Source organism: Mugil cephalus, chromosome 2, assembly GCF_022458985.1.
Source record: "Mugil cephalus isolate CIBA_MC_2020 chromosome 2, CIBA_Mcephalus_1.1, whole genome shotgun sequence".
Taxonomy (NCBI): domain Eukaryota; kingdom Metazoa; phylum Chordata; class Actinopteri; order Mugiliformes; family Mugilidae; genus Mugil; species Mugil cephalus.
In genome coordinates this window covers 30332192-30356818 of record NC_061771.1, presented here as the reverse complement: position 1 = coordinate 30356818, position 24627 = coordinate 30332192, and the positions used below count along the sequence as shown (strand labels likewise).

At 43.7% G+C, this 24627-nt stretch overlaps 2 protein-coding genes and 1 long non-coding RNA gene across 4 annotated transcripts; 2 read left to right on the top strand and 1 right to left on the bottom strand.

Annotated features, from left to right (window-relative positions):
* Nucleotides 1-96: 96 nt before the first annotated feature.
* Nucleotides 97-12607, top strand: capn8 (calpain 8). 2 transcript variants are annotated; one of them, XM_047579289.1, is made up of 21 exons: nucleotides 97-1881; nucleotides 3058-3127; nucleotides 3213-3331; nucleotides 4478-4611; nucleotides 5831-5999; nucleotides 6643-6726; nucleotides 6793-6878; nucleotides 6952-7026; nucleotides 7098-7258; nucleotides 7559-7728; nucleotides 8903-8914; nucleotides 9001-9212; nucleotides 9290-9326; nucleotides 9397-9462; nucleotides 9546-9603; nucleotides 10357-10421; nucleotides 10538-10606; nucleotides 10682-10760; nucleotides 11661-11777; nucleotides 12138-12196; nucleotides 12282-12607. In XM_047579289.1, the coding sequence occupies exons 1-21, from the start codon at nucleotides 1642-1644 to the stop codon at nucleotides 12303-12305; spliced, it is 2106 nt and encodes a 701-aa protein (XP_047435245.1). In that variant the 5' UTR covers nucleotides 97-1641; the 3' UTR covers nucleotides 12306-12607. The 2 variants fall into 2 exon arrangements, with proteins under 2 accessions (XP_047435245.1, XP_047435244.1); XM_047579288.1 differs by having other exon boundaries at nucleotides 12138-12409.
* LOC125004582 lies at nucleotides 12494-13324 on the bottom strand. Its single transcript, XR_007112361.1, has 3 exons — nucleotides 13231-13324; nucleotides 12650-12811; nucleotides 12494-12610 (listed from the first exon to the last, which is right to left on the bottom strand). It is a non-coding gene; the product is annotated as an uncharacterized LOC125004582 (long non-coding RNA).
* capn2l (calpain 2, (m/II) large subunit, like) lies at nucleotides 13249-24627 on the top strand. Its single transcript, XM_047579290.1, has 21 exons — nucleotides 13249-13603; nucleotides 15555-15624; nucleotides 18368-18489; nucleotides 18570-18703; nucleotides 19143-19311; nucleotides 19397-19480; nucleotides 19586-19671; nucleotides 20317-20391; nucleotides 20475-20635; nucleotides 20713-20882; nucleotides 21455-21466; nucleotides 21591-21802; nucleotides 22396-22432; nucleotides 22527-22592; nucleotides 22953-23010; nucleotides 23104-23168; nucleotides 23280-23348; nucleotides 23565-23643; nucleotides 23724-23840; nucleotides 23942-24000; nucleotides 24483-24627. The coding sequence occupies exons 1-21, from the start codon at nucleotides 13367-13369 to the stop codon at nucleotides 24504-24506; spliced, it is 2106 nt and encodes a 701-aa protein (XP_047435246.1). The 5' UTR covers nucleotides 13249-13366; the 3' UTR covers nucleotides 24507-24627.

Below are 24627 nucleotides of genomic sequence, written 5' to 3'. Positions count from 1 at the left end.
TCTCTCTAACTCACTGGGTCTCTCTATCCCACTAGTGCTCTTGTCTTTATCTAAATATATATACATATTTTATCTTTCCGGGGTTACACGCGTTCAGACCTGATTAAAAGTTAATGTGTACGTATGTATTAACCCAGAGGAAGGTCCTCACAGAGAGGAAACAGCACGAGGTTACACATATCTATTCAAATACATATTAGTGCGTGGTTCAGGAAACGATGTGAATCATCAACCTCGGAAAAAAACGGTAAAATATGACGCACCAGCGCGCACAGTTTATATTCAGTCTGAACTCTGAAGGTTTAAGTCTCTAATAACTCGTTATTTCATCTTAATATGAAAAGTCTCAAACGTCTGACAGTAGAAAAGTTTCTTCTTCTTTCAGGATGTAACAGATGAACATGTAACAGATTGGTTGGCTTCGTCCACACGGTGTCGCTGTGTCTCGGGTTTACATCAAAACAGTCGAATGGGATCTGATCACTGCATCGGTGCATGTAGTTCAGATGTGAACGAAGTCAAATATGTTTTCAGTCCTGGGGTTCTGGGCGATAAAAAAAATAAACAAATACATGAGGAATATCTCATACGAAATGAATGTTCGTGGCCTTTTCCCAGTGTCAGTAACAGACTGATTAGTGATAAACTACAGGAGAAATTTAAAACGTCTCCTAGATTAGATGGTAGACAACACCCTGATAGCGATGATATTGTGCACAGAAACTTTGACTAACACTGGAGTTTACAGAAATACCACAAAGCTCACATATTCTACAAAGGTTCTAGTAAAAATAGAAGCAGGCCCACTCTTCATTTGGACATTTAGATAAAAATCAAAGAACCCAAAGTGTGTCACATTAGGTTTTTACCTCCTGAAAGAGAATCTGGCTGCAAAATACTACTACCTGTTGTTTACACAAGTAACCCCCCCATGGAAACCAGTCACTAAAGCCCCACTGGGCGAAACACCTGGGTCGACGCAGGATTTTTAAAATGGGAGGGGTATAAGGCATGTTAAATAACTTTCACCACTACATGGGTGTGTTGTGATTATTCCTTCCACCAGATGGAGGTAAAAGGCCATGTATTAAATAAAAGTGACGGGGTTCAGATTCTGTCAGTAACGTCAAGATGTGGTAGGTAGTTGATGGAGAATGGTGCGGATAGACTCAAAAGGATGATGAAAGATTAATAAAACAATATTAAACATTTGCTGTCAGTTGTTTTTGGATTTAATGAAATGCAGAGGAATAAAAGGCTGAGATATAAGATGGAAGTTATTACCGTGATATTCTGTCTTTAAAACAGTGAAATGATTCACTTCAATTTTTTTTTTTTTTTATTTTTTTTTTTAAATCTGCTGCGCTGAATCAGATCAGATTTTGTTTCAGGTGTTGCCAGTGAGATTAAACACCTCACACTGTTTGCTCTCTGAATAATTCAGAGTCAACTGATATCTCTAATCCCTCACTTGGACCTGAGTTCCGCCTTTGTTCACCTGATAACTTATAACTGAGACTTACTCACAGTTCACTCACGCTGACCTCCTCGTCCAGACACTCAGACCTCGTCCAGGTGCTCAGACCTCGTCCAGACACTCAGACCTCGTCCAGACACTCAGACCTCGTCCAGACACTCAGGATGGCGAACACGGCAGCAGAGCTGGCCCGGAGGAAGGCCCGGCATGAGGATGGCATTGGTAGCCGGTCCAACGTGGTTCCCTTCAAGCAGCAGGACTTTGAGCAGCTTCGACGTGACTGCCTCCAGAGCGGCTCGCTGTTCTGTGACCCGACCTTCCCAGCTGGCTGGAACTCTCTGGGATACAACCAGCTGGGACGATACTCGTCCAAAACCATTGGAGTGGAGTGGAAACGACCAACGGTGAGAATCTGACGTGACTAACCATATTTATAAGGAACCATATCTGGTAACTTCATCACATTTTAAATTACATCTCTGTTCCTCTCAGTGAGGTTTAGAATGATGTGGTTTTCATTGAGCCAATCAGAGAAGATCAGGGAAACATTTTCAGGTCTAATCAGGGTCTAATGGCGTCTTCAACGTCCACCTCTGAATGAACTATGATTTATTAGGAACCATGAAGAAGAAGTGTCCTAGTGTTTGTCTGAATCAGCTCTGACGTTCTAATGCTCTAAATACATGTTTGCATTTGTTTACCACTGAAGGACAATTAACCAAACATGAGAAATTAATTTATCTGGTTTTCTACATGAAAATTAGTCTGTTTGAAAAAAATTCACAAAAGTAAAAAAGTCTTCTGACATCCTACAATCTACACTCTAAGGTTGTGATATAGAACTTCCAAGTATTTCAATGAGTTCTCTATAAGTGGTTAACGTCATTTAGTTTATCAGAAGATTAGATTGAGTGCAGAACCTGATTAGCTTAGTTTAGCATAGGTTAGCTTAGCATCTCCTCTTCGTTTGAACGGAAACATAAATCACAGTCTGCGTTTCTTGGTGTTGGAAGTATTTGTAGACAAACTGCAGCTGAGGACTTAAGACTGTTTAAACAAGAACCAGATAACAGGCGTCCACTCACGTGTAAACCCTTTGAGACTGACTCCATTTCACTGCTGTGTTTTATTTTGAAGTTGAAGCTTCATCCTCATCGTCAGGGTTTACCTCCTCACTCACTAGAGTATGATTGTAGGACATAAGAAGAGAAAATACAGATTAATTCATTTCCCATATCTGGTTCCAGGTCCTTAAACAAATGTAAACATGTGTTTAGAGCATTAGAACATCAGAGCTGATTCAGACACTTGTCAACATTATCACATTAGACAACATTAGGACACTTCTTCTTCTTCATGGTTCCTAATAAATCAGTTGTGCTCAGAGTTCATGCAGAGGTGGACCTTGTAGACCACATTAGACCCTGATTAGATCTAAGAATGTTTCCTTGATCTCCTCTCATTGGCTGAATGAAAACCACATGTGTTTAAACCTCACTGAGAGGAACAATAAGATGAAGTTACTACATATGGTTCCTTGCCCCATAAAGTTTTAACCAGCTGTCGTCTTGTCCAATCAGGAGCTGTGTTCTGATCCTCAGTTCATCATCGATGGAGCCAACAGAACCGACATCTGTCAGGGGGCACTGGGTGAGAAGAGCTGCTTTCTCTTTCTGTGACTGGTCCAGGTGTCCAGGTGTGGTCATGTGACCTGCTGCTGTGATGTGTCTGACAGGTGACTGCTGGCTGCTGGCCGCCATCGCCTCGCTGACTCTGGATCCTCAGATCCTGAACCGAGTGGTTCCTCCCGGGCAGAGCTTCACCTCGCATTACGCCGGCATCTTCCACTTCCAGGTCATTTATTAATCCTTTATGGAGCGCTCATTGGAATACCTGAAAACTCTAAATTTCAACCACAACATGTTATTTTTTTAACGCAATTTTGATGCAGAAAGACAAGATCAATTATTTACCATATGTGGTTCCTTGTCCTTAAGTGGTGACCAGTAGAACACAAGAGTTCATTCAGACACTTTTTAAAATTGATTAGAACTGACAGTGTTTCCTTGATCTTCTCTGATTCGCTCAATGAAAACCACATGCTTCTAAAACCTCACTGAGACGAATGGTGTACTGAAGTTACCACATATGGTTCCTTGCCCCATCAAGAGCTAAAGTAACCACAAGCAGACACATGCCGACCACCACAGCACCCTACATGCTAGGCTAGTTATCAGCTAGGTTAGCATTTAGCATAGCATGCCTAGCATTCACAACAGCGACTAGTGACTGATAAGCTCATTCCACCTCCCATGAGATCTGAATATCCGACCAAAAGAAATCACCTCAGAACCACAAGATAAGCTAAGACAACATAAGATAAGATGAGAGAAGCTGTGCTAAGATAAGATATCATGTAAGGTAACCTGAGGAAAGCTATGCTAAGCTGTGATAAGATAAGATGAGATGATCTAAACTAAGTTGAGATACGATGACGTTACCAAGCTACGCTACAGCAATGCGATGTAGGTACGTTTACGATGTTCATCCCGTTTTAGTTGAACATCACAGCCAGTATTGGTCAACAAAACCCTGAAGTTGCAATTCACTTCCTGCTTCAAACTTCATACACGTAGGAACCATTTAATCTTCAATCATCGTTTATTTTATGTTCATACGTAATAAAAGTATTCATGTTTACACTATTTATTTGAATAGTATTTGTAGTGGTGCCCCCTAGACCTGCACAGGAAATAAGAGGTCATAGGTCACAGGTGAGGGGAGGTGATGGACATGTTTTTTTTTGTCACTTTAGAGGCTAGTTTGTTTGTTTCTTTAAAACTCCCAAACACCCATGCTCCAGGTGACTCATTTTAGTTTCAATAGTCACCGCAACACCCTCATACATTACCATATATCACCATCCCTTACTGAAGAAACAAGCTGTCGCGGTGGAGCCAAGAGAGGAAGTGACACCACGTGTCTTCCTGTTCTCCGTAGCTGTGGCAGTACGGGGAGTGGGTGGACGTGGTCGTGGACGACCGTCTGCCCACCAGAGACGGGAAGCTGCTTTTCGTTCACTCAGCAGAAGGAGCGGAGTTCTGGAGCGCCCTGCTGGAGAAAGCCTATGCCAAGTAAGAAATGCTAAGCTAAAGTATTAGCCCGCTAGCATTTGTCATTGTTGGCGTATGAGGGGGGGTTTCAGAGATGTCACCAACCAGAGACAGTTAAACTAATCTCCATCACCATGTCAAGCCCCGCCCACAAGATCTGATTGGCCCAATGGATCTTTGCATTTTTAAACTAATTTTCTTTGTCTTTGTCTTCACCACCTTTACACTTGCACTGTTCTCAGCTCAATTCGCTTTGATTCCTCTATGTCAGGGGGCTCATTTTAGCTCAGGGGCCACATTCAGTCAATTTGATCTCAAGAGGGCCAGACCAGTAAATTACCGGCATAATAACCCATAAATTAGCTGTAAATTAGGTACGTGTTTACATTTAATAAACTTTTCTTCAAAAAAAAAAAAAAAAAAATGTTAAGACAAATCAGTGCAATTTGAACACATTGCTGTTTAGTCCTCAGTGTTGTGTCCTGTTCACTTCCCTGACTAAAACTAATTAGGAATAGCAGCTACTTTTATTCAAACAAAGTTTTCCATGTTATCTTCCCAACTCACAAATTCATGCTGTGGGCCAGATAAGACCCTCTGGTGTACTGCTTCTGGCCCGCGGACCGTATGTGTGACACCTGTGCTCTACGTTTAAATGCTAGCTTAACACCAATCCAGCTCTTCACATATTAACAGGATCACATGTTGATGCGTGAGGAGGTTTTATTTTCTCTGGCATCAAGCTCTGGATGAATTTCCGTCGTCTGGTTCCAGCTCCGTCTCCAAACAGGAGCAGGAGTGTTGGAGGTGGTTAGCGGGTGGAGCAGGGTTTACTCTGTAAACAGTGGGTAGACACCATCCTGGAAAACAAACAGAGCAGCAGATAGAGACCGTGACTCAAACCGATTCACCAACTCCACACTTCAGATTCTGCATGTACAGGTGATGAACCTCCTGCACCCTGAGACTCAGTCTGGAGACTTAGCATGTTAGTTAAGCCTTGATCTAATTTAAATCTATTTTTATCATCATATTTCACATGGAATTTCCTCTAGTGGACGATAAAGGAGCTGCAGCTAATCAAAGTTCACTGGCCTAAAAATGGTGACCTGTATGTTTTACAATGTTAGTGTAACAGTTATTCTGGATGGATATATAAGGGGGTTATATTCATGTTCTCTACTATATATCACATACATGAATTACTTCTGACTGGGGTAATTGTCCCTGGTGTCTGCAGGGTGAATAGCTCCTATGAAGCTCTGACCGGAGGCTCCAGCATCGAGGGCTTCGAGGATTTCACCGGCGGCATAGCTGAGAGCTACGACCTGAAGGAGGCGCCACCGTTCCTGTTCAACCTCATGAGGAAAGCGTTGAAGCTCGGCTCGCTGCTCGGCTGCTCCATCGACGTAAAAGCAGAATAAATACACTATAAAATAAAATAGCATTTTCATAAATACATTCAGATGATAATGCTGATGCTACTGACTTCAAGTATAGCTGAGAGGCTAACCGAGTAAGATGCAAACTGATAACAGTTGCTAACTGAGATGCTAGCCGAGAGGCCAACAGATAAAATAGAACAAAATAAACAATATATAGTATTGAACAGATCACATGCTGACTGAGGTGCTAACTAAGAAGCTAACACATGCTAACTGAGATGCAAACTGAAAAGTTAACACATGCTAACTGTGGAGCTAACTGAGATACTGACTGCGAATTTAATTGACATGCTAGCCGAGAGGCTAACTGACTTGATGCTAACTGATAACAGACGGTAATTGGGATGCTAACCGAGAAACCAACACATGCTTACTGAGATGCTAGATGAGAGGCTAACTGAGCTGAGAAAGATGTTAACTGATAATGGATACTAATTTTTGATGAAGTCAAAACATGCTAACCGCAAAGCTAACTGAGATGCTGACTGCATGTTTAACTGAGATGCTAGTTGAGAGGCTACCTGTCAGAGATACTAACTGATAACAGATGCTGATTGAGATGCTAACAGAGAAGCTACCACATGCTAACTGAGATGCTAACTGTCAGATTTCCAGTTCGTGTGAGACGGAGGCCATCACGAGTCAGAAGCTGGTCAAAGGTCACGCGTACTCCATCACTGGGGCAGAGCAGGTGAGGCATTCTGGGAAACCAGCACTGATGTATACATAGGTTTACAGCTAAGCTCTGGTCCTGCAGGTCCATCACTTTGGTTCTACGGTAGAACTGGTCCGCATCAGGAACCCGTGGGGTCAGGTGGAGTGGACCGGCGCCTGGAGTGACAAGTGAGTCCTGGAGTTTGATCTTTGGTTCATCCTCAGGGAAACCGACTCACTCTGTGGTTCAAATGTCTGTCAGCTCCAAGGAGTGGGATCGAGTTCAGCCGGAGGAGAAGAGGAAGCTGGACCACTCTGCTGAAGACGGGGAGTTCTGGTGGGTGTTGGGTCATTGGGTCATGTAGCGCCCCACGGTGAAGAAGTTGGCTTACTGTCTTCTCCCTACAGGATGTCCTACACCGACTTCCTGCGCCAGTTTTCCCGCCTCGAAATCTGCAACCTGACTCCTGACACGCTGACCAGCAACCGGGTCCACCGCTGGAACTACTCCGAGTTCGAAGGCATGTGGAGGGTCGGCTCCACCGGAGGAGGCTGCAGGAACTACCCCGGTACTGGTTTTCTGCAGGGTCTACATCTGCAGAAGCTAACTGCAATGATAATTATCTGAGATACTAAACGAGATGTTAACTGAGGAGCCAACTAAGAAGCTAACTGACTGAGAAGCTAACTGAGAAGCTAAACGAGATGCTAATTGAGATGCTAACTGAGAAACTGAAAGAGAAGTTGACTGTAACGCTAATTAACTGAGGTGCTAACTGACAAACTAACTGAGAAGCTAAATGGGATTCTAATTGAAATGCTAAGAAGTTAACTGACTGAGAAGCTAACTACGTCTGGTTCCTCTACAGCCACGTTCTGCTCCAACCCTCAGTTCTTGATCCGGCTGGAGGACGTGGACGATGACCCTGAGGACGGAGAGGACGGCTGCACTGTCCTGATCGGTCTGATGCAGAAAGACGCTCGCAAAGAGAGAGAATTCGGACGAGACCTCAACACCATTGGCTTCGACATCTATGACGTACAAACGCTAACACCGTAACACAAGCGATAATCGGGATCATTTAGTGTCGACATCCAGAACATTTCAGACTGAGAAACTGAGAAACTAACTAAGAAACCACCTGAGAAATTAACTGAGAAACTAACTGAGAAACTAACTGAGAAATTAACTGAGAAACTAACTGAGAAGCTAACTGAGATGTTAACTGAGAAACTAACCGAGATGCTAACCGAGATGCTAACTGAGAAGCTAACTGAGAAATTAACTGAGAAACTACGAGAAACTATGAGAATTAACTGAAAACTAACTGAGAAATTAACTGAGAAATTAACTGAGAAACTAACTGAGAAGCTAACTGAGATGTTATCTGAGAAACTAACCGAGATGCTGAGAAACTAACTGAGAAACTAACCGAGATGCTAACTGAGAAGCTAACTGAGAAATTAACTGAGAAACTAACTGAGAAACTAACTGAGAAATTAACTGAGAAACTAACTGAGAAGCTAACTGAGAAGCTAACTGAGATGTTAACTGAGAAACTAACCGAGATGCTGAGAAACTAACTGAGAAACTAACTGAGATGCTAACCGAGATGCTAACTGAGAAGCTAACTGAGAAATTAACTGAGAAACTAACTGAGAAACTAACTGAGAAATTAACTGAGAAACTAACTGAGAAACTAACTGAGAAGCTAACTGAGATGTTAACTGAGAAACTAACCGAGATGCTGAGAAACTAACTGAGAAATTAACTGAGAAACTAACTGAGAAACTAACTGAGAAGCTAACTGAGATGTTATCTGAGAATCTAACCGAGATGCTGAGAAACTAACTGAGATGTTAACTGAGAAACTAACCGAGATGCTGAGAAACTAACTGAGAAACTAACCGAGATGCTGAGAAACTAACTGAGAAACTAACTGAGATGCTAACCGAGATGCTAACTGAGAAGCTAACTGAGAAATTAACTGAGAAACTAACTGAGAAACTAACTGAGAAGCTAACTGAGAAACTAACTGAGAATCTAACCGAGATGCTGAGAAACTAACTGAGAAACTAACCGAGATGCTAACTGAGAAGCTAACTGAGATGCTAACTGAGAAAATAACCAAGATACTAACTGAGAAGCTAACTGCAATGCTAACTGAGCTGTCTTCCTGTCTTACTAACCCTTTTCTGTTTTCTTTCCTCAGGTTCCTGATCAGGTGAGAACAACGACAAACTTTCTCAATGATGATTCAGCTTCTTGAACTAGAACAGAGGAACCAACTCTTCTGTCTTCTGTGCTCAGGTTAAAGGTCTCACCAACGTCCACCTCGGTCCAGACGTCCTGCTGAAAAGGACGTCGGTGGCTCGCAGTCGGACCTTCATCAATCTGAGGGAGGTGTGCGACCGGTTCAAGCTGCCGCCGGGAGAATATGTCATCATCCCCTCCACATTCGAACCTCACCGCAAAGGAAGCTTCGTCCTCAGAGTGTTCACGGAGAAGCAGGCCCTCGCCAGGTCAGGAACCCAGCTGGATGACAGGGGTCCATTACCGGTTCGACTGGTTTATTAACAGTGTCTTCTGCTTGTTTCAGTCCGATGGAGGAGGAGGTGGACGCCGACATCTCGGAGGTTTGTGAACCTGTAGAGGCGTCAGATATCAGCTTGCGTCTTCAGGTCGTGACAAATCTTTTCTCTCCAGCCTGAAGTCAGACACGACGACGTGGATCCTCACTTCAAGCGTCTCTTCCTTCGGATCTCTGGGAACGTGAGAATGTTTTTATTTTGACAGCATCACTTCCTGTCCAACTGACACAACACAGACCACGTTCTCTTTTTCTGCTTCAACAGGACTCAGCGATCTCGGCATTTGAGCTGCAGCAGATTCTGGACAAAGTGATCACCCAGAGTAAGACGAGTCCGACACGTCTCAGGAAACACGATTAATCTGCTTCCTGCTTGAGTTCAGGCGGGTTCTATCTGAGATGCTAACTGAGAAGCTACTTGAGAAGCAAACTGACTGAGCAGCCAACTCTAATGCTAATTAACTGAGAAGATTAACGAGATGCTAATGGAGATGCTAAATGCTAAATTACTGAGAAGCAAACTGAGATACCAACTAAGTAGCTAAAAAAGATGGTAATTGAGATGCTAAGTGAGAAGCTAACTGACTGAGAAGATGAGAGCTGAAATACTAACTACAATGCTAATTAACTGAGAAGCTAACTGCAATGATAATTAACAGAGAAACTAACTGCAATGCTAATTAACTGAGAGGCTAAAAGAGATGCTAATGGAGATGCTAACTAAGAAGCTAACTGAGATGTTAACTGAGAAGCAAACTGAAACACCATCTAAGAAGCCTACTGTATGTTAATCAACTGAGATGCTGAGAAGCAAACTGACTGAGAAGATAACTGAGATGCTAACTACAATCCTAATTAACCAAGAAGCTAATTGCGAAACTAACTGCAATGCTAATCAACTGAGAAACTAACTGCAATGCTAGTCAACTGAGAAGCTAACTGTAACGTTAATTAACTGAGATGCTAATAATTAATCTTCTTCCTGCTTGAGCTCAACTAATAGAGAATTTAACTGAGATGCTAACTGAGATGCTAACTGAGATGCTAACTGGATCATCGGTTTGAACTGTTTCCAGGATCTGATGTAAAAACGGACGGTTTCAGTCTGCAGACCTGCCGCAACATCATCAGTCTCCTGGACGTATCCTCCCAATGTCACACAGCAAATATCTGATCGGTGGTTTAAATGAGTAATGTCATAATAAATGATAAATCGTCATCAATGAATGAATGAATGAATCTAAACGTCATGTTCAGACTGACGGCAACGGTACACTGGGTCTGTTGGAATTTCACGCTCTGTGGATGAAGATCCAGAGATATCTGGTAAGGACTGGTCCAACTCCAATACAGAAATATAGAAACATCATCTACATCATCTACTTCTACTTCTTATTGTAGGAGATCTTTAAAAGTCATGACTTGGACAGTTCTGGGACGATGAGCAGTCATGAGATGAGAGCAGCTCTGGCCGAAGCCGGTAAGATTCATTCTTGATCTACAACCCAGAAGGAGGTTTTCTGGGTCCAAGGTTTTAGTTTTGGTTCGGGATAGGAAGCTTCAGTAGGTCCTTCAGGTTCCTCTAGAGCAGTGATCATCAACTGGTGGCCCGTGGGCTGGAACCGCCAAAGAGAAAATATCACGTGGTCCGCACTATTAAAGCAACTGGAAACAGCAACGACAACTGAGACTCTTAACTACCAGTCATCCCCATCATATATGACTCTATTTAATGAAGACAAACTCACTGCACTGGTTTAAATTAACATTTATTGTTTCACATAGTTCTTTTTTTTGCTTTTTTTTTTTTATTACGTAACTTACGTAACAGGTAACGTTGGCATGATAAATGCATATACTTTTCAGTCCATTCGTCGTTAAACGATCTGTTTTCCGCAAAAACTTTTCGTTTCATGGCCTTTGAGAGCGCCTGTGTTAGAGGCCTTTTACTTCCACTCACTGGAAACTGTATTGAAGCCAGTGATGACGCTATTGAGGCTTTGTTTAAGCTGTGTTTGTTTTTTTCAGTGCTCCTTAAATAAAGTTTACTTGAATTGAGTTGAGGCAAAGTATCTTTAACACTCCTGGTGGTTGACTGTGGTATAAGTGACAGGGGCCTGACTCATAAAGGCTAAAAATGACTTCAGTTTTGTAATGAAATGAAAAAATGTTATGCCAAAATTTTATTTTTATTTTATTTTATTTGAGGGTCCGGCCCCCAAAGTGACTGTGCAGTAAAATTCTGGCCCTACGACAAATGTAGTTGGTGACACCTGATCTAGAGTCAGAGATGTTCTGTCTAGACTGAGCTCCTGGTTGAAACTGGAAATAAATTGGAACTAAACTGGACTCTGGACTGAGCCTCCTCCTGTTTTTCCAGGTTTCCAGGTGAACAGCTCCGTGGTCCAGGAAATCGTCAGTCGCTATGCCGACGAGACTTACGCCATCGACTTCGACTGTTACATCGGATGTCTGATCCGTTTGGAGATGCTCTTCAGTGAGTCTCTAGACTTAAGATCATTCTTTAAACCTATAAAAACAAGTTTCTAAGTATATTTTATTCTAAAAGTGGTCGTTTGTTACTAATTTAAGTATTTTAGTCAAAAACTAAGAGGCCATAGATTGACTGATATGCTTTATTGTCTGTCCCAAAATCAGAAATTCTTCCTTGACAGGGCTCACACAGTTCCCATCAAGACACATTCAACATAGAAAACACACATTTAGGCACAAATGGACTGAGTATATGAGAAGAGAGACGGGTCTAATACCCAGCAGACCTAATGGACGGCGATAGAAGCTACAGCAGTTCTGCAGATATTCCTGAGAGGTTAACTTATTTCTCTTTCCTCCTCAGAGATGTTCAGAACTCTTGATAAAAAGAACCAGGGCCTGATCCAGTTGGACCTGCAGCAGGTAAAACCCTCAGAGCCCCCTTTTAGACTCCTCCTTTCCTATTAGCTCTTCCAGTGTCACATGACCTCCTCTTCTTCTCCTGCAGTGGCTCTGTCTCGCCATCAACTGATCGACGCTGGGAGATTTCACTTGGAGGGAAGCTGAACCTGTGATTCATGAACACGATGAAATAAAAAATAAAGTCTTAAATGTTTCTGTATTTCTTTTATAAACTGATCATTGAAAGCGTTAGAACATGAAACCAGTCAACTTCCTGTGCTCGCACAGTGGGCGTGTCCAGAAATCTATCAGCTGTTACTGTGTTTGTCCTCTAGAGGGCGGTGAAGTGTTGCTACCATCAACATGAGCAGAGGATTAGGCAGACCAGAACTCACCTGAACAAACCAGAACTCACCTCAATACACCAGAACTCACCTGAACAAACCAGAACCCACTTAATACACCAGAACTCACCTGAATACACCTGAGCTCACCTGAACTCACATGAATTCACCTGAACTCACCTGAACTCATCAGAACTCACCTGAGCCAAACTTTACCTGTCTGAGTGGTTGGTGTGTTTACTGAAGTCAGCTGATCAGTGTCACCGGCAGCTCAATCACTTCCTGCTTCACCCTGACAGATTCAAGAACAACGGCACAGGAATTCACCCTACCGGCCTTCACAATAAAAGCATCGCGTTCACTAACGGGCGAACTGGTTGATCTGTATTTTTTTAGTTATTCCGCTTAAGATCAGATCAGACGTTCTGCATAATAATGTAAGAGAGGAAGAACTATAACAGAGTAAACATATTTCTGTTCGGGACTGAACCTCTTCTTCTTGGTGCAGTTGATTTTTTTGTCATATAATCATTGCATTTGAGGGTGAGATTAACATGTTGTCATGAAATGTTTAAACTGAGAAGATAATAAAGTTATTTTGTTATTATTGTTTCTATGTATAGATAAAGATATAGACATAGATAGATATAGATATATATATTTTGGCCAGGCAGTGTATATTATTTTGAAGGTGCTCATCGGAAGTCTCACCTGTCTCGGTCTACCTGAATCCTCCCTTCCTGGCATCACTCAGCCTGAACATCAGCAGCCTCTCATAAACCCTTCGAATTCACTCCGGTACTTTCTCCAGGACTTTTCCCAAGACTTTCTCCAGGACCCTCCGGACATGTCGGGCATCGCGGCCGCCCTGCAGCACCGCCGGGAGAAGGACCAGGGCGTCGGCACCAACGACCAGGCGGTGAAGTACCTGAACCAGGACTACGAGGCTCTGCGGCAGAGCTGCTTGGAGTCGGGTCGACTGTTCCAGGACGACACGTTCCCGGCTTCGTGCTCCTCGTTGGGCTTTGACGAGCTGGGCCCGAGCTCCTACAAGGTCCGGGGTGTGACCTGGGAGAGACCCACGGTCAGTAGATCCACCTGTCTCACCTGGAACCACGGTCCCTTTTAAAAAGAGATAAACTCAGCATCAAACATCTTCTCTGTGAATCATCAATCGACTCATTTATGCATAAGAAGTTTATTATTTATAACAAACTTTATTTATCACCAATAAATCTTTTTTTATTTTTATTTATTTATTTTATCTTTAACTCTATTAACTATTATCTTTGGAGTTAATTTGACCCCATTCATTGTTTAATGTCTCTAAATATGTGATTAACACACTTCTTCTCTTAATATAACGGGGAAACTGGCACAGACTAAACATAATATATGTTATGTCTGTTGATGGTTGTAACAATTGTTTTTCATACCAAATGTCATAGATAACATGAGTAGGTACTTAAACGTGACATGAAGCCACTTAAACACGTCTCTTTCCAGTTAGATCAGATCAGTCAGTGAGATTTTTATCATGATCTGTATATTTCTCCATAGTTGTGTAACAGGTATTGCAGATGTGCATGTGGGTGTGGTGTGGGGTTGTTTTGGTTTAAAGAGCCAGGTCATCCAAACATGAAGTACCTGACAAATAAACTTGGACTTGCAGTACAATGTGACTTTAATGGTCCGGGATGAAGTGTAGTGAGCCGGTGATTATTGAAAAACTAACTTAAGTCCTAGTTCATGAGCTGAACCGTGTTTAGTGATTGTGAGTTCATTAATTTGATAAAGTGTAGCTTGTTGGCCTCGGTGGGTTATAGACGCCAACAGTTTGCTGGCAACGTTGTTCTCACGACTCCACCCACATCTGAAGGAATCCTCTGGTCGTCCATGTCCTCTATAGAGGACAGTTGGTCTCCAGTGGACGACCTAGGCCCTGGCTGGCTTCAGGTTGCCTAGGTAACCCTTATTCAGCATATAGTGAGTGGGTTGAGTTTGCTCCTCATCTTACATCTGGGTCACTTGATGCTGGTGGTAGGAACCAAAATGGAGGACGGTGTTTCCTTCAGGTTGACGTTTTAGTCACATGTTAATAAACTGGTCCAGATTATTTTAACTTGGTACCGCCCACATTGCGGTATCACTACAACTCAAGCGGCAACCTCAGGGCAAAAAAATTGCAATTCATCCAGTGGCCACTTGAGGCGCCAAAATGGAGCAAATCCCCATAGACCCCCATTTTAAAAAGCCCAACTTTTAAACATGTTTACAGCCTGGTTCAAAAAACGAGTTTGGTCTCAGTAGTTTATTTCACTATTCATGACAATTGCACAGGGGTGATTTTTTTTTTCTAACTCGGTTTAAAATTCTGCATAATGAAGGGCGTTCCCACTCCCGGATGTTAGCCTGAGCTAACAGGTAGCAGAGAGTCCATATTTAAAGTATCCAAGTGTGGGCGGAGTAAAGTTCACCTAACACGGTGTCCGTGAGCTCCGCCCACTTTGGGCTTCATTTTTGAGGTTCAGAAACCAACGGGTGACGTCACAGTGTCACAACATGTTTGTCCATAGTATAAACAGTCAGTGCTACAACTCAATTAATAAAATTTAGACAACAGGAAGAGAAAAATAGAAATGAAATGTCTGAGAGTCAGAAGTGGGCGTGGCCATGGTGAAAGGTTCGTATTGATTGGAGGAAACGTGCAGAAAGTTTCTCTTCAAGGTGTAAAACTCCACAGACTCGGTAATAATACACATATTGCACTTTACTGCTGTAAAATCATACATTGCACTGTTATTTATTTTTCCTCAGTCCAGAATTTTCATTTTGTATCTGTTTTTATCTCGTTTTATTCCTTAACTTCTGTTCATTTAGATTTTTAATCTGTATATTTTATCTGAGCGACTGAGAGAGAAACGTTATTTATTTATTTATTTTTTTAGTTTTCTGACTATAAAGAAACCTTGAATCTTGAACATTTCAGCTCATATTCTGTGACAGATACTGACTTCCTGTGTGTTTCTGTGTAGGAGCTGACCTCTGAGCCCGAGTTCATCATCTCTGGAGCCTCCAGGACCGACATCTGTCAGGGAGCTCTGGGTGAGAAAGTGTTCGACTCGAGCTTCCTCAGAATAACCTGAACTCAGAGTCGGACTGGAAGAACCGGTTCTGAGCCGCGCTCAGCCACTTGAAATACTTTTATTAGTCACTGGGAGAATAAAGGAGCCGGTTAATGAGTTAGAGATGAGTCACAGTTTACCTGCTTCTACCTGACAGACTGATCAGTCCTTCAAGCTGGGAATGTTGTTTGTATGTTCATGCCTGTTAAGGCGTTAGCAAAGAGCTTCAATCAGGCTTCAGGTTTCTGCTTCACCGCACTGAACAAATATGTTCTCGGCTCCACAAAATAAGTCATCGACCACAAAACCGTCCTCTAGGCTTCAGTGAAAACCTGAAGGTCAGTGGTTCTCATCTGGTCCCCCTTCAAGACCCAACGCTGCCCCTTAATGATGAGCCGCGACCAAATCAAAGAATATTTAATCAAACTTAGTGAATGAAAAGGACATTGGGTTTGAACCTGAAGAGTAGAATATCACAGTGTGAAAACACAAACAAAAACAAATGTAATGATGAACCAGAACGATGCTAGAGAGGAAACTATTCATCTTTTACGCTCAGTTAGCTGCATTTTAATCATGTTTAATCAACCTAAACTCTTCACTTCAGTAAGTTGAGTCGTTTTTCAGTTCTGACGGCTTCATGCTTTCACGTGCAAACACCTCGCTGCACAAAACACACCAAGGTTTTTGTCCTCCTTTAATCTTAAAATCCATATCTCATATCATGATCACAGGCAAAACCTTTGGAAGCGAGAGCCATTTTGTATAAAACACGATAAACGTGAATTTTACATAAAGAGGAACGTATCAGAAGGCAGCTTTAGCATAATTATCAGATTTCAGGTTTTTTTGCTTAGGCTTTAACAGCATGTCACATACGAAGCACTCGTTCCTCGAGGGATATTTGTGCGCAGACTCTGCAGCCAAAGAGCTTAAATGTATCATCCAAACTCATTTGTTTTTTTTGTTGTTCTCTCACTCTTGCAAATCTTCTCAACCCTAAAACTAAACCCTTCTTCTTTTTCTTTTGCTGATATTTATTCAGCAGTGGTCTGGCAACATGAATGTACACTGCTCCCAAACTTTTGGTCTGTAGTGTACATATTTATTTATGTATGTTGCTCAGGTAAAGGCCCGTGACCCACTGAAAACTGTCCTGCGACCCCATTTTGGGCCACGACCCACCAGTTGAAAATCACTGTCCTAGTTAGATCCACTTGAAATCTTTCTCTGTTAGCTATTAGCTCTGTTAGCTCTGTCGGTAGCTCGTTTGGCTCTGCTAGTGCGACGAGCAGCACTGTTGGAACTGAAAACGAATGTGTTATGAATCACAGAAGCATCAGTCCGATCCTGATAACTGAACCATCACTGAGGTGGATCCATCCAAACAACCACAAGGAAGAAAACAGGAGACAAACACACCTGAGAACATTTGATTCCATTCAGTCAGAGGATTCAGCTCTTCAGCTGTTTGTCTCTGAACCTGAACCCTGACAACACCTGAGCTGGAAAATTCCACTGGGTGTGGCCATGTGTGTTCGTTATTGTGGGCAGGCGAGGATTTCCATAGCAGAGAGGAAGAGGGAGATGAGTTTGTTTGTGCAGCAGCAACTGTCGTCAACAGAAACTGTAAACCTGTTAAAAGGCGGCAGCCAACTCTCTCGTGTTCAGGAAGTAGTTTCTATGGCTACGAACAGGGAGGCTTCAACCAATCAGAACCATGGGCTGTATATAAATATAAATGACACGTCTCCACTTCCTCTCGTGGAAGACAGTAATCCCACGCCAGTGAACAGGCCACGCCCCCTTATGGGTGAAAACAAGTCAAGTCAAGTCGACTTTATTGTCAGTTCTGACATGTGCAGCACAACGCAGGATGGAAATGATCTTCCTCAAAGGCCTACGGTGCAGCAGCTAAACCAAAAATATAAACAAGAAATGTGCAAACATTGAGAATAATATAATATGTATGCCCCGCCTACACTTCCTCCAGACTCACTTGCGTTTATCTTTAATTAATAATAGACTCTGCTCGACCTCCACCAGTTACAAGGAAATGGATTATACACTGTATTTATTTTTAGTCTTAGCCACACTGGACCACTTTACAGAGTTGACACATGACCTATACTGCATCCAGCCACCAGGGGGAGCTCTATTTGCTTTGGGTTCACTTTCTTTTTCCAATTATCTTTATTTTTTTTTAAGCTACAAAGCTCATTATTTGTATATCCAGACGTGCTAAACCGTGATGGTGTCATAGGTTCATAAGCGTTCCCACGTCCTCCAAAAGACGTCCCCCTTATTTTTTTTAAAGGTGTATGCACGTTGCTCCAGTCTCAAGGTTTCATTTCAGATTTATTTAAGCTAAATAAATGATGGGGGGTCTTTGCTGTTTCCAGCTGAGGTGGATGCATTTCCAGAGAGGTTCTGTATCAGTGTATTGTCCAGTGGAGCTTCCACAGCCTTTACAGTCAGATCATGCACCGCCTTCCAGGATTTTTTGCATTCTCAAAAAACTTGACGTAATTGATCCTGTTTATGCTTTACAACGGCAACATGTTTTAGCTTCACTTCTGAGGAGCTGGTTCGACGTCAGTATTTATACAGTATGATCAGAACAGAGAGTGGAGCATCACTCTCTACAAATGTAGATCTTCGTCCTTCAGATGTCCCTCCATGTTCTAATCTTAAGCCCCGCCTCCTGTCCCTCTCTCATCCAGGTGACTGCTGGCTGCTCGCTGCCATCGCCTCCCTCACCCTCAACGAGGAAGTTCTAGCTCGAGTTGTCCCTCATGGACAAAGTTTCAGGGATGGAGAGTACGCTGGCATCTTTCACTTTCAGGTACAAACCAGTAGCACCAGTAACACCAGTAAACCAGTACTTCCTGTAACATCCTCGTCCTCTATCTGTCTCCTCTGTAGTTCTGGCAGTTCGGTGAGTGGGTGGACGTGGTGATCGACGACCGGCTGCCGGTCAAAGACGGAGAGCTGATTTTCGTCCACTCGGCCGAGGGGAGGGAGTTCTGGAGCGCCCTCCTGGAGAAGGCCTACGCCAAGTAAGACCTGGCTGAAGGTTCACTCCGTCAGGAAAACATTTCTTTGTCATAAACTTAATGGTGAAACGACATCCCATTCCCCCTAGAAATGAACAAAACCTAAATATCACAATAATAGAAACACTTACACAAACTCAAATATCTAAAGTTAGTCCATGTTCCTCAAAGTCAAGTCCCTCTGGCGTGACGAGAATTTAAGAGAACTGTGGGATATTGCGAGACGAGACTTTATGAGAGTCACAGGTCATTTGCAAAACACTTTTCAATGGAAACACGTACAAGGGCCAATTGTTCTTTATTGAAATTTTGGAAATATTGCTTTTATGTTGCAAGAAACTGCAACGGAAACAAACGGAAAGGAGAGATAACAAATGTTCCTACATCGAGTATAGAGGTGTCCGGTGTGTTGAGTCCTCACGTGTTTCCGATGTCTCTGCAGGTTGAACGGTTGCTATGAGGCTCTGTCTGGAGGATCGACCACCGAAGGCTTTGAGGATTTTACCGGAGGAATCGCTGAGGTCCATGACCTGGATAAACCCAGTCCTAGCCTGTTCCACATCATCCAGAAGGCTCTGGGTCGAGGTTCTCTGATGGGCTGCTCCATCGACGTAAGACCGCGTCCGCCACGTTCTATTGGTTGTCTCTGGGGTTCACGGCGTCCATCTTCAATGAATGTTTCCCATCTGGTTTCAGATCACCAGCTCGGCCGACTCGGAGGCCGTCACCTCTCAGAAACTCGTCAAAGGACACGCCTACTCTGTGACAGGTGCAGCTGAGGTGAGGACGGGTGGGCCTCTAGCCCCGCCCCCTCTGTCTGAGTGAATAATTAAACCCTCCGTCCATAATGACCTCTGCACAACCTCTGCATGTGGTTGACTGCAGGTGGACTACCAGGGAGACCGGGAGAAGCTGATCCGGATCAGGAACCCCTGGGGTCAGGTGGAGTGGACCGGCGATTGGAGCGACAAGTAATAACAAAAACCCTACACAGTCTATATGATTATGTTTTATGTCTCTGGCAGCGAACACCCAGGGCTCCATTTTTCAAACCCGTCAAACCGGTTCTTCTGGAGAACTGCCAGGTTTCAAGTTTAAGAGTGAGAATGTAATGTATGCAAATAAAACTGGGGTTCAATAGAATATTTTAACAGCTGACGTCTGTAATGATTTATAACAGCGGCTCTATGTTTTTTTTCTCTATTTTTCTAAATGAATGAGTTAAACTCCACTAATGCGTATGGGTCCAGGTGGTCTCTAATGACGACCCACGCATTGCATTTACACTACCAGTGAAATACAAGCCAGGCCACCTCCAAATGTGGTCCGAGATCGGCTTTCATTTTGACTTATGGGGGTTGTTCACACCCTTTACCTATTTTAAGTGATCGTATTTCCCAAGGTCTGAACAGGCCTGTTAACACCTGTCAGCTGGATTTATTAGCAGGCCCCTCCCTGCTGGGTGGAGACTGTTGATCCTCTGAATCTGTGCAGCCTCCACAGATGATTGATAGACATGGAAGCCTGAGACTTTGATCTCCAGAATAAACACGATATAAAACTTCAAACGTCGGCTTATTTTCGTCTATTTTTTCCTCTATTTTTTCCTCCTCCAGCTCGATGCAGTGGCGTTACATCAGCGACGAGGACAGAGAACGTCTCAGCCACCGCTCAGAGGACGGAGAGTTCTGGTAAAACTTTAACCTGCATCTTCACCTCCATTTCACCTGAATCGGGTCACCTGGTGACGGGAACCCTCCGTGCTGTCTTCCAGGATGTCGTTCACTGACTTCCTGCGCCATTACTCCCGGGTGGAGATCTGTAACCTGACTCCTGACGCTCTGAGCGATGACGGCGTCTCTAAATGGGCTCTGTCCAAGTTTGAGGGCAACTGGAGGAGAGGATCCACGGCCGGAGGCTGCAGGAACTACCCTGGTGAGTCTTCCTTGATAACCGGTGACCTGGGAGCATCCGTTTCCATGGGAACAAGCTAAAATCCCTCTGGTCCACAGACACGTTCTGGACAAACCCTCAGTTTGTGATCAGGCTGGATGAGGAGGATGACGACCCGGACGACAACGAGGTCGGCTGCAGCTTCGTGGTTGGTCTGATCCAGAAGAACCGCAGACGCATGAGGAAGATGGGACAGGACATGCACACGATCGGCTTCGCCATCTACGAGGTGAGGACACGTGGGACGGTAATCTCAGATGTAAGAGATATGTAAGGTTCCTCTAAAGCTTGTCCACGGTTCCTCGAAGGTGTCTCTTAAGCTCCTCTAAAGTCCCCCTAAGGTTTCTCTAAATGTTCTCGAAGGTTTCTCTAAACATCATCAAAGGTTTGTCTACGGTTCCAATGAGGCTGCTCTAAAGCTCCTCTAAGGTTCCTCTAAGGGTCCTGTAAAACTCCTCTAAGGTTTCACTGAGGTTCCTCTAAAGCTCCTCTAAGGTTCCACAGAGGTTCCTCTAAAGCACCTCTAATGTTCCTCTAAAGCTCCTCTAAGGTTCCACTGAGGTTGCTCTAAAGCTCCTCTAATGTTCCTCTAAAGCACCTCTAATGTTCCTCTAAAGTTCCTCTAAGGTTCCACTGAGGTTCCTCTAAAGCTCCTCTAAGGTTCCTCTAAAGTTCCTCTAAGGTTCCTCTAAAATCCCTCTAATCAATGTTGATAGTCAGTTGTGGACATAAATAAAACTCTGTCTGAGACATGATGTTGAATCTCCACCAAAGTCAATGGATGTTGTTTCTGTGTTCCAGGTTCCTGATGAGGTATGAAGTCCATCATGGCGGACAGTCCGTCTCCAGCCTGTCTACAGACGCTAGGACGTTCAACCGCAGTGAGTTCTCTCTGCGTCCAGTGTCTGATATGAAGCTAACCTTGCGTCTCTTGCAGTACTCTGGACGGAGGAACGTTCACCTCGACAGGAACTTCTTCCTTCGCCACGCCTCCGCCGCTCGCTCTGAAACCTTCATCAACCTGAGAGAGGTCTGCAGCCGCTTCTGTCTGCCGCCCGGAGAGTATCTCATCATCCCGTCCACCTTCGAGCCGCAGATGGACGGAGACTTCTGTGTCCGAGTGTTCTCAGAGAAACAGGCCGAATTCCAGTACGTTCGCCCTGAGACGCCCGGTGGTCATCGGACGAACTGCAGCTGCTGAGGTGGAGGTTGTTGCGACTGTGTTTCCGTGGAGACCAGTGACCAATCAGATGTAAAGGTCTGTTGTGAATGAGGGCTGGAATAAATTCATTTTGTGCTGAGCAAGGTTTCTCTCAGGTTTCCCGAAGGTTCCTTTAAAGTTTATCTAAAGCTCCTCTAACGTTCCTCTGAAGTTCCTCTAAGGTTACTCTAAAGCTTTCTCTAAATATCCTCTAAGGTTCCTTCAAGGTTTCTCTAAAGTTCCTCTAAGGTTTCTCTAAGGTTCTTTTAAGTTTTCTCTAAGATACCTGTAAAGTTATTGTAATGTTCCTCTAAAGTTCCTCCTCTGAGGTTCCTCTAAAGTTCCTCAAAGTTTCCTATAAGGTTCTTCTAAAGTTCCTCAAAGGTGAAAAGATTAAATGATCTCCATGGAAACACAGCCGATGCGTGTCGCCTCCTCAGTCTCTGCAGTGTAACCGGTGACCAGTTATTAACTCCGCTGGTTCCTGAAGAGTTTAATACTGTTTAAAAACAGCAAGTTGAATTTTCTTTTCCTCCTGCAGAGTGCTGGACGACCCCATCGAGTCCCGAGTCGAGCCGGTGAGGAACTAAAATAACTTCTTAAACAGATGTGAGCAACAGTCTCAGTTAAATAACACCTGTGAACACCTGGTTTAAATGAACCTTCCTGCAGATCAACATCGACGAGGACGACGTGGACGATCGTTTCAGACAACTGTTTGGACAGCTGGCAGGAGGGGTGAGCCCATCAGTCAGGGGGCGTGGTCTGATTGGGGTGTGGTCGATTCAGTGTGATTGACATGTATCTGAGGGCGTGGTCTCAGAATGATTGACATGTATCTGAGGGCGTGGTCTCAGAATGATCTGTATCTGGGGGCGTGGTCTCAGAATGATTGACATGTATCTGGGGGCGTGGTCTTAGAATGATTGACATGGGTCTGAGGGCGTGGTCTTTGAATGATTGACATGTATCTGAGGGCGTGGTCTTAGAATGATTGACATGTATCTGGGGGCGTGGTCTCAGAATGATTGACATGGGTCTGAGGGCGTGGTCTCAGAATGATCGACATGTCTCAGAATGATTGACATTTCCCTACAGGACTGTGAGATCAGCGTCTTTGAGCTTCAGAAGATCCTGAACAAAGTCGTGACAAAACGTAAGAACCCAAATTGCTGTTCAAGTTTTAATCTGACACTGAGACAGTGTCTCTGTAACTGTCTCCTCTGTGTCCTCTGTGTCTCTGTAACAGGTTCTGACATCAAGACTGACGGCTTCAGCATCGCCACCTGCCGCAACATGGTCAACCTGCTGGACGTATCCTTTCAATATAAAACACTCTGTCAGTGGTAATAATAGGACTCTTATTGTGACAGTCTGGATTCTTTCCGTATCTAAACACCAGATGTTCCTAAACCTCGGCGACAGAAAGACGGCAGCGGTAAACTGGGTCTGGTGGAGTTTAAAATACTTTGGACCAAAATTGAGAACTTCCTGGTGAGTGATGCGTCACATGTACAGGTGTTTGTGATACGGAGTCTGTTCCAGGAACCTTCAGGTCCAATGTTATAATAACGTCGCAATAATAATAGTAATAATTATTAGGCGAGTGTTGATCTGTCAATTAACTCAACAGGATGTTTTAATCTCTAAGACACTTTGTAACCATGACGACACAACGTGGAAAATGTTTGTACGACTTGTTGTTGACAGAACATTTATCGTGAGAAGGACGTGGACAAGTCGGGGACAATGAGCTCCACAGAGATGAGGACAGCAGTGGAAGAAGCTGGTAAATGTCCTCTGCCCCTTGTGTCCCCTGACCTGTCTTCGTTTGTGTGTCCCCTGACCTGTCTTCGTTGTGTGTCTCAGGCTTCAGCCTGAACAGCCCTCTCCATCAGATCCTGGTGGCTCGCTACAGTGACCCAGACCTCACCATAGACTTCGACAGCTTCGTCAGCTGTTTGGTTCGTCTGGAGACAATGTTCAGTGAGTCCTCTCCGTCCTCCGCTTCCCGCCTGTCCCCTTTGTCCTCTGGCAGGAGGACCAGACACACTTCCTCCCTCACCCGTTCTGTCTTCTGTCCTCAGACACGTTCAACGCTCTGGACAAAGACGACTCTGGGACCGTGGAGCTCAATCTGATGGAGGTAGGTACCAGCTGGTCGTCATAGCAACGTGTCAGTAAGGTTTAGTGAAGTTTAGAAGTGTCAAAAGTGAAATGACTGTGGAAGTCATAAACTTTCGATGTCCTCTTTGACGTGTTTTAAGTTTAAATTCAAATGATTTATGTCAAACCATTGCTGAACTATTCACCCATTTAGACGGATGAAATCATTAAATCAATCATCGGCGTTTAATTACTGACAGATCGTTCATAATTTCCTCGTTAGGATAAATGGTATCAAAAATATCTCCCCTCATATTCCCCTCATACTCATTCTTTTGTTTTAATTTTCTGATGGAGGGACATTTAAATATGATTCGCATATTTAAACGGCGGCGTGGACAGGGAAAGGTCAGGTTACTCCGTGTGTGATTGGATTCGAGCGTACGCCATGAAATCCAAGTCTTTGTGCACGAGCCTTTTATTTATAAAATGATAAAATAAATTTGTCTGATTCTCCTGCAGTGGCTCAACGTGTCCCTGCTCTGAAGAACCTGGTCCTGGTCTCAGTTCTGGATCAGCTCTGCTCTTGTTTTTTTCTTGCTCCGATAGTTCTGATCGTGTACTGGTTCTGTTTTAACCGTAACGAGACAATAAAGATGTGACTGAG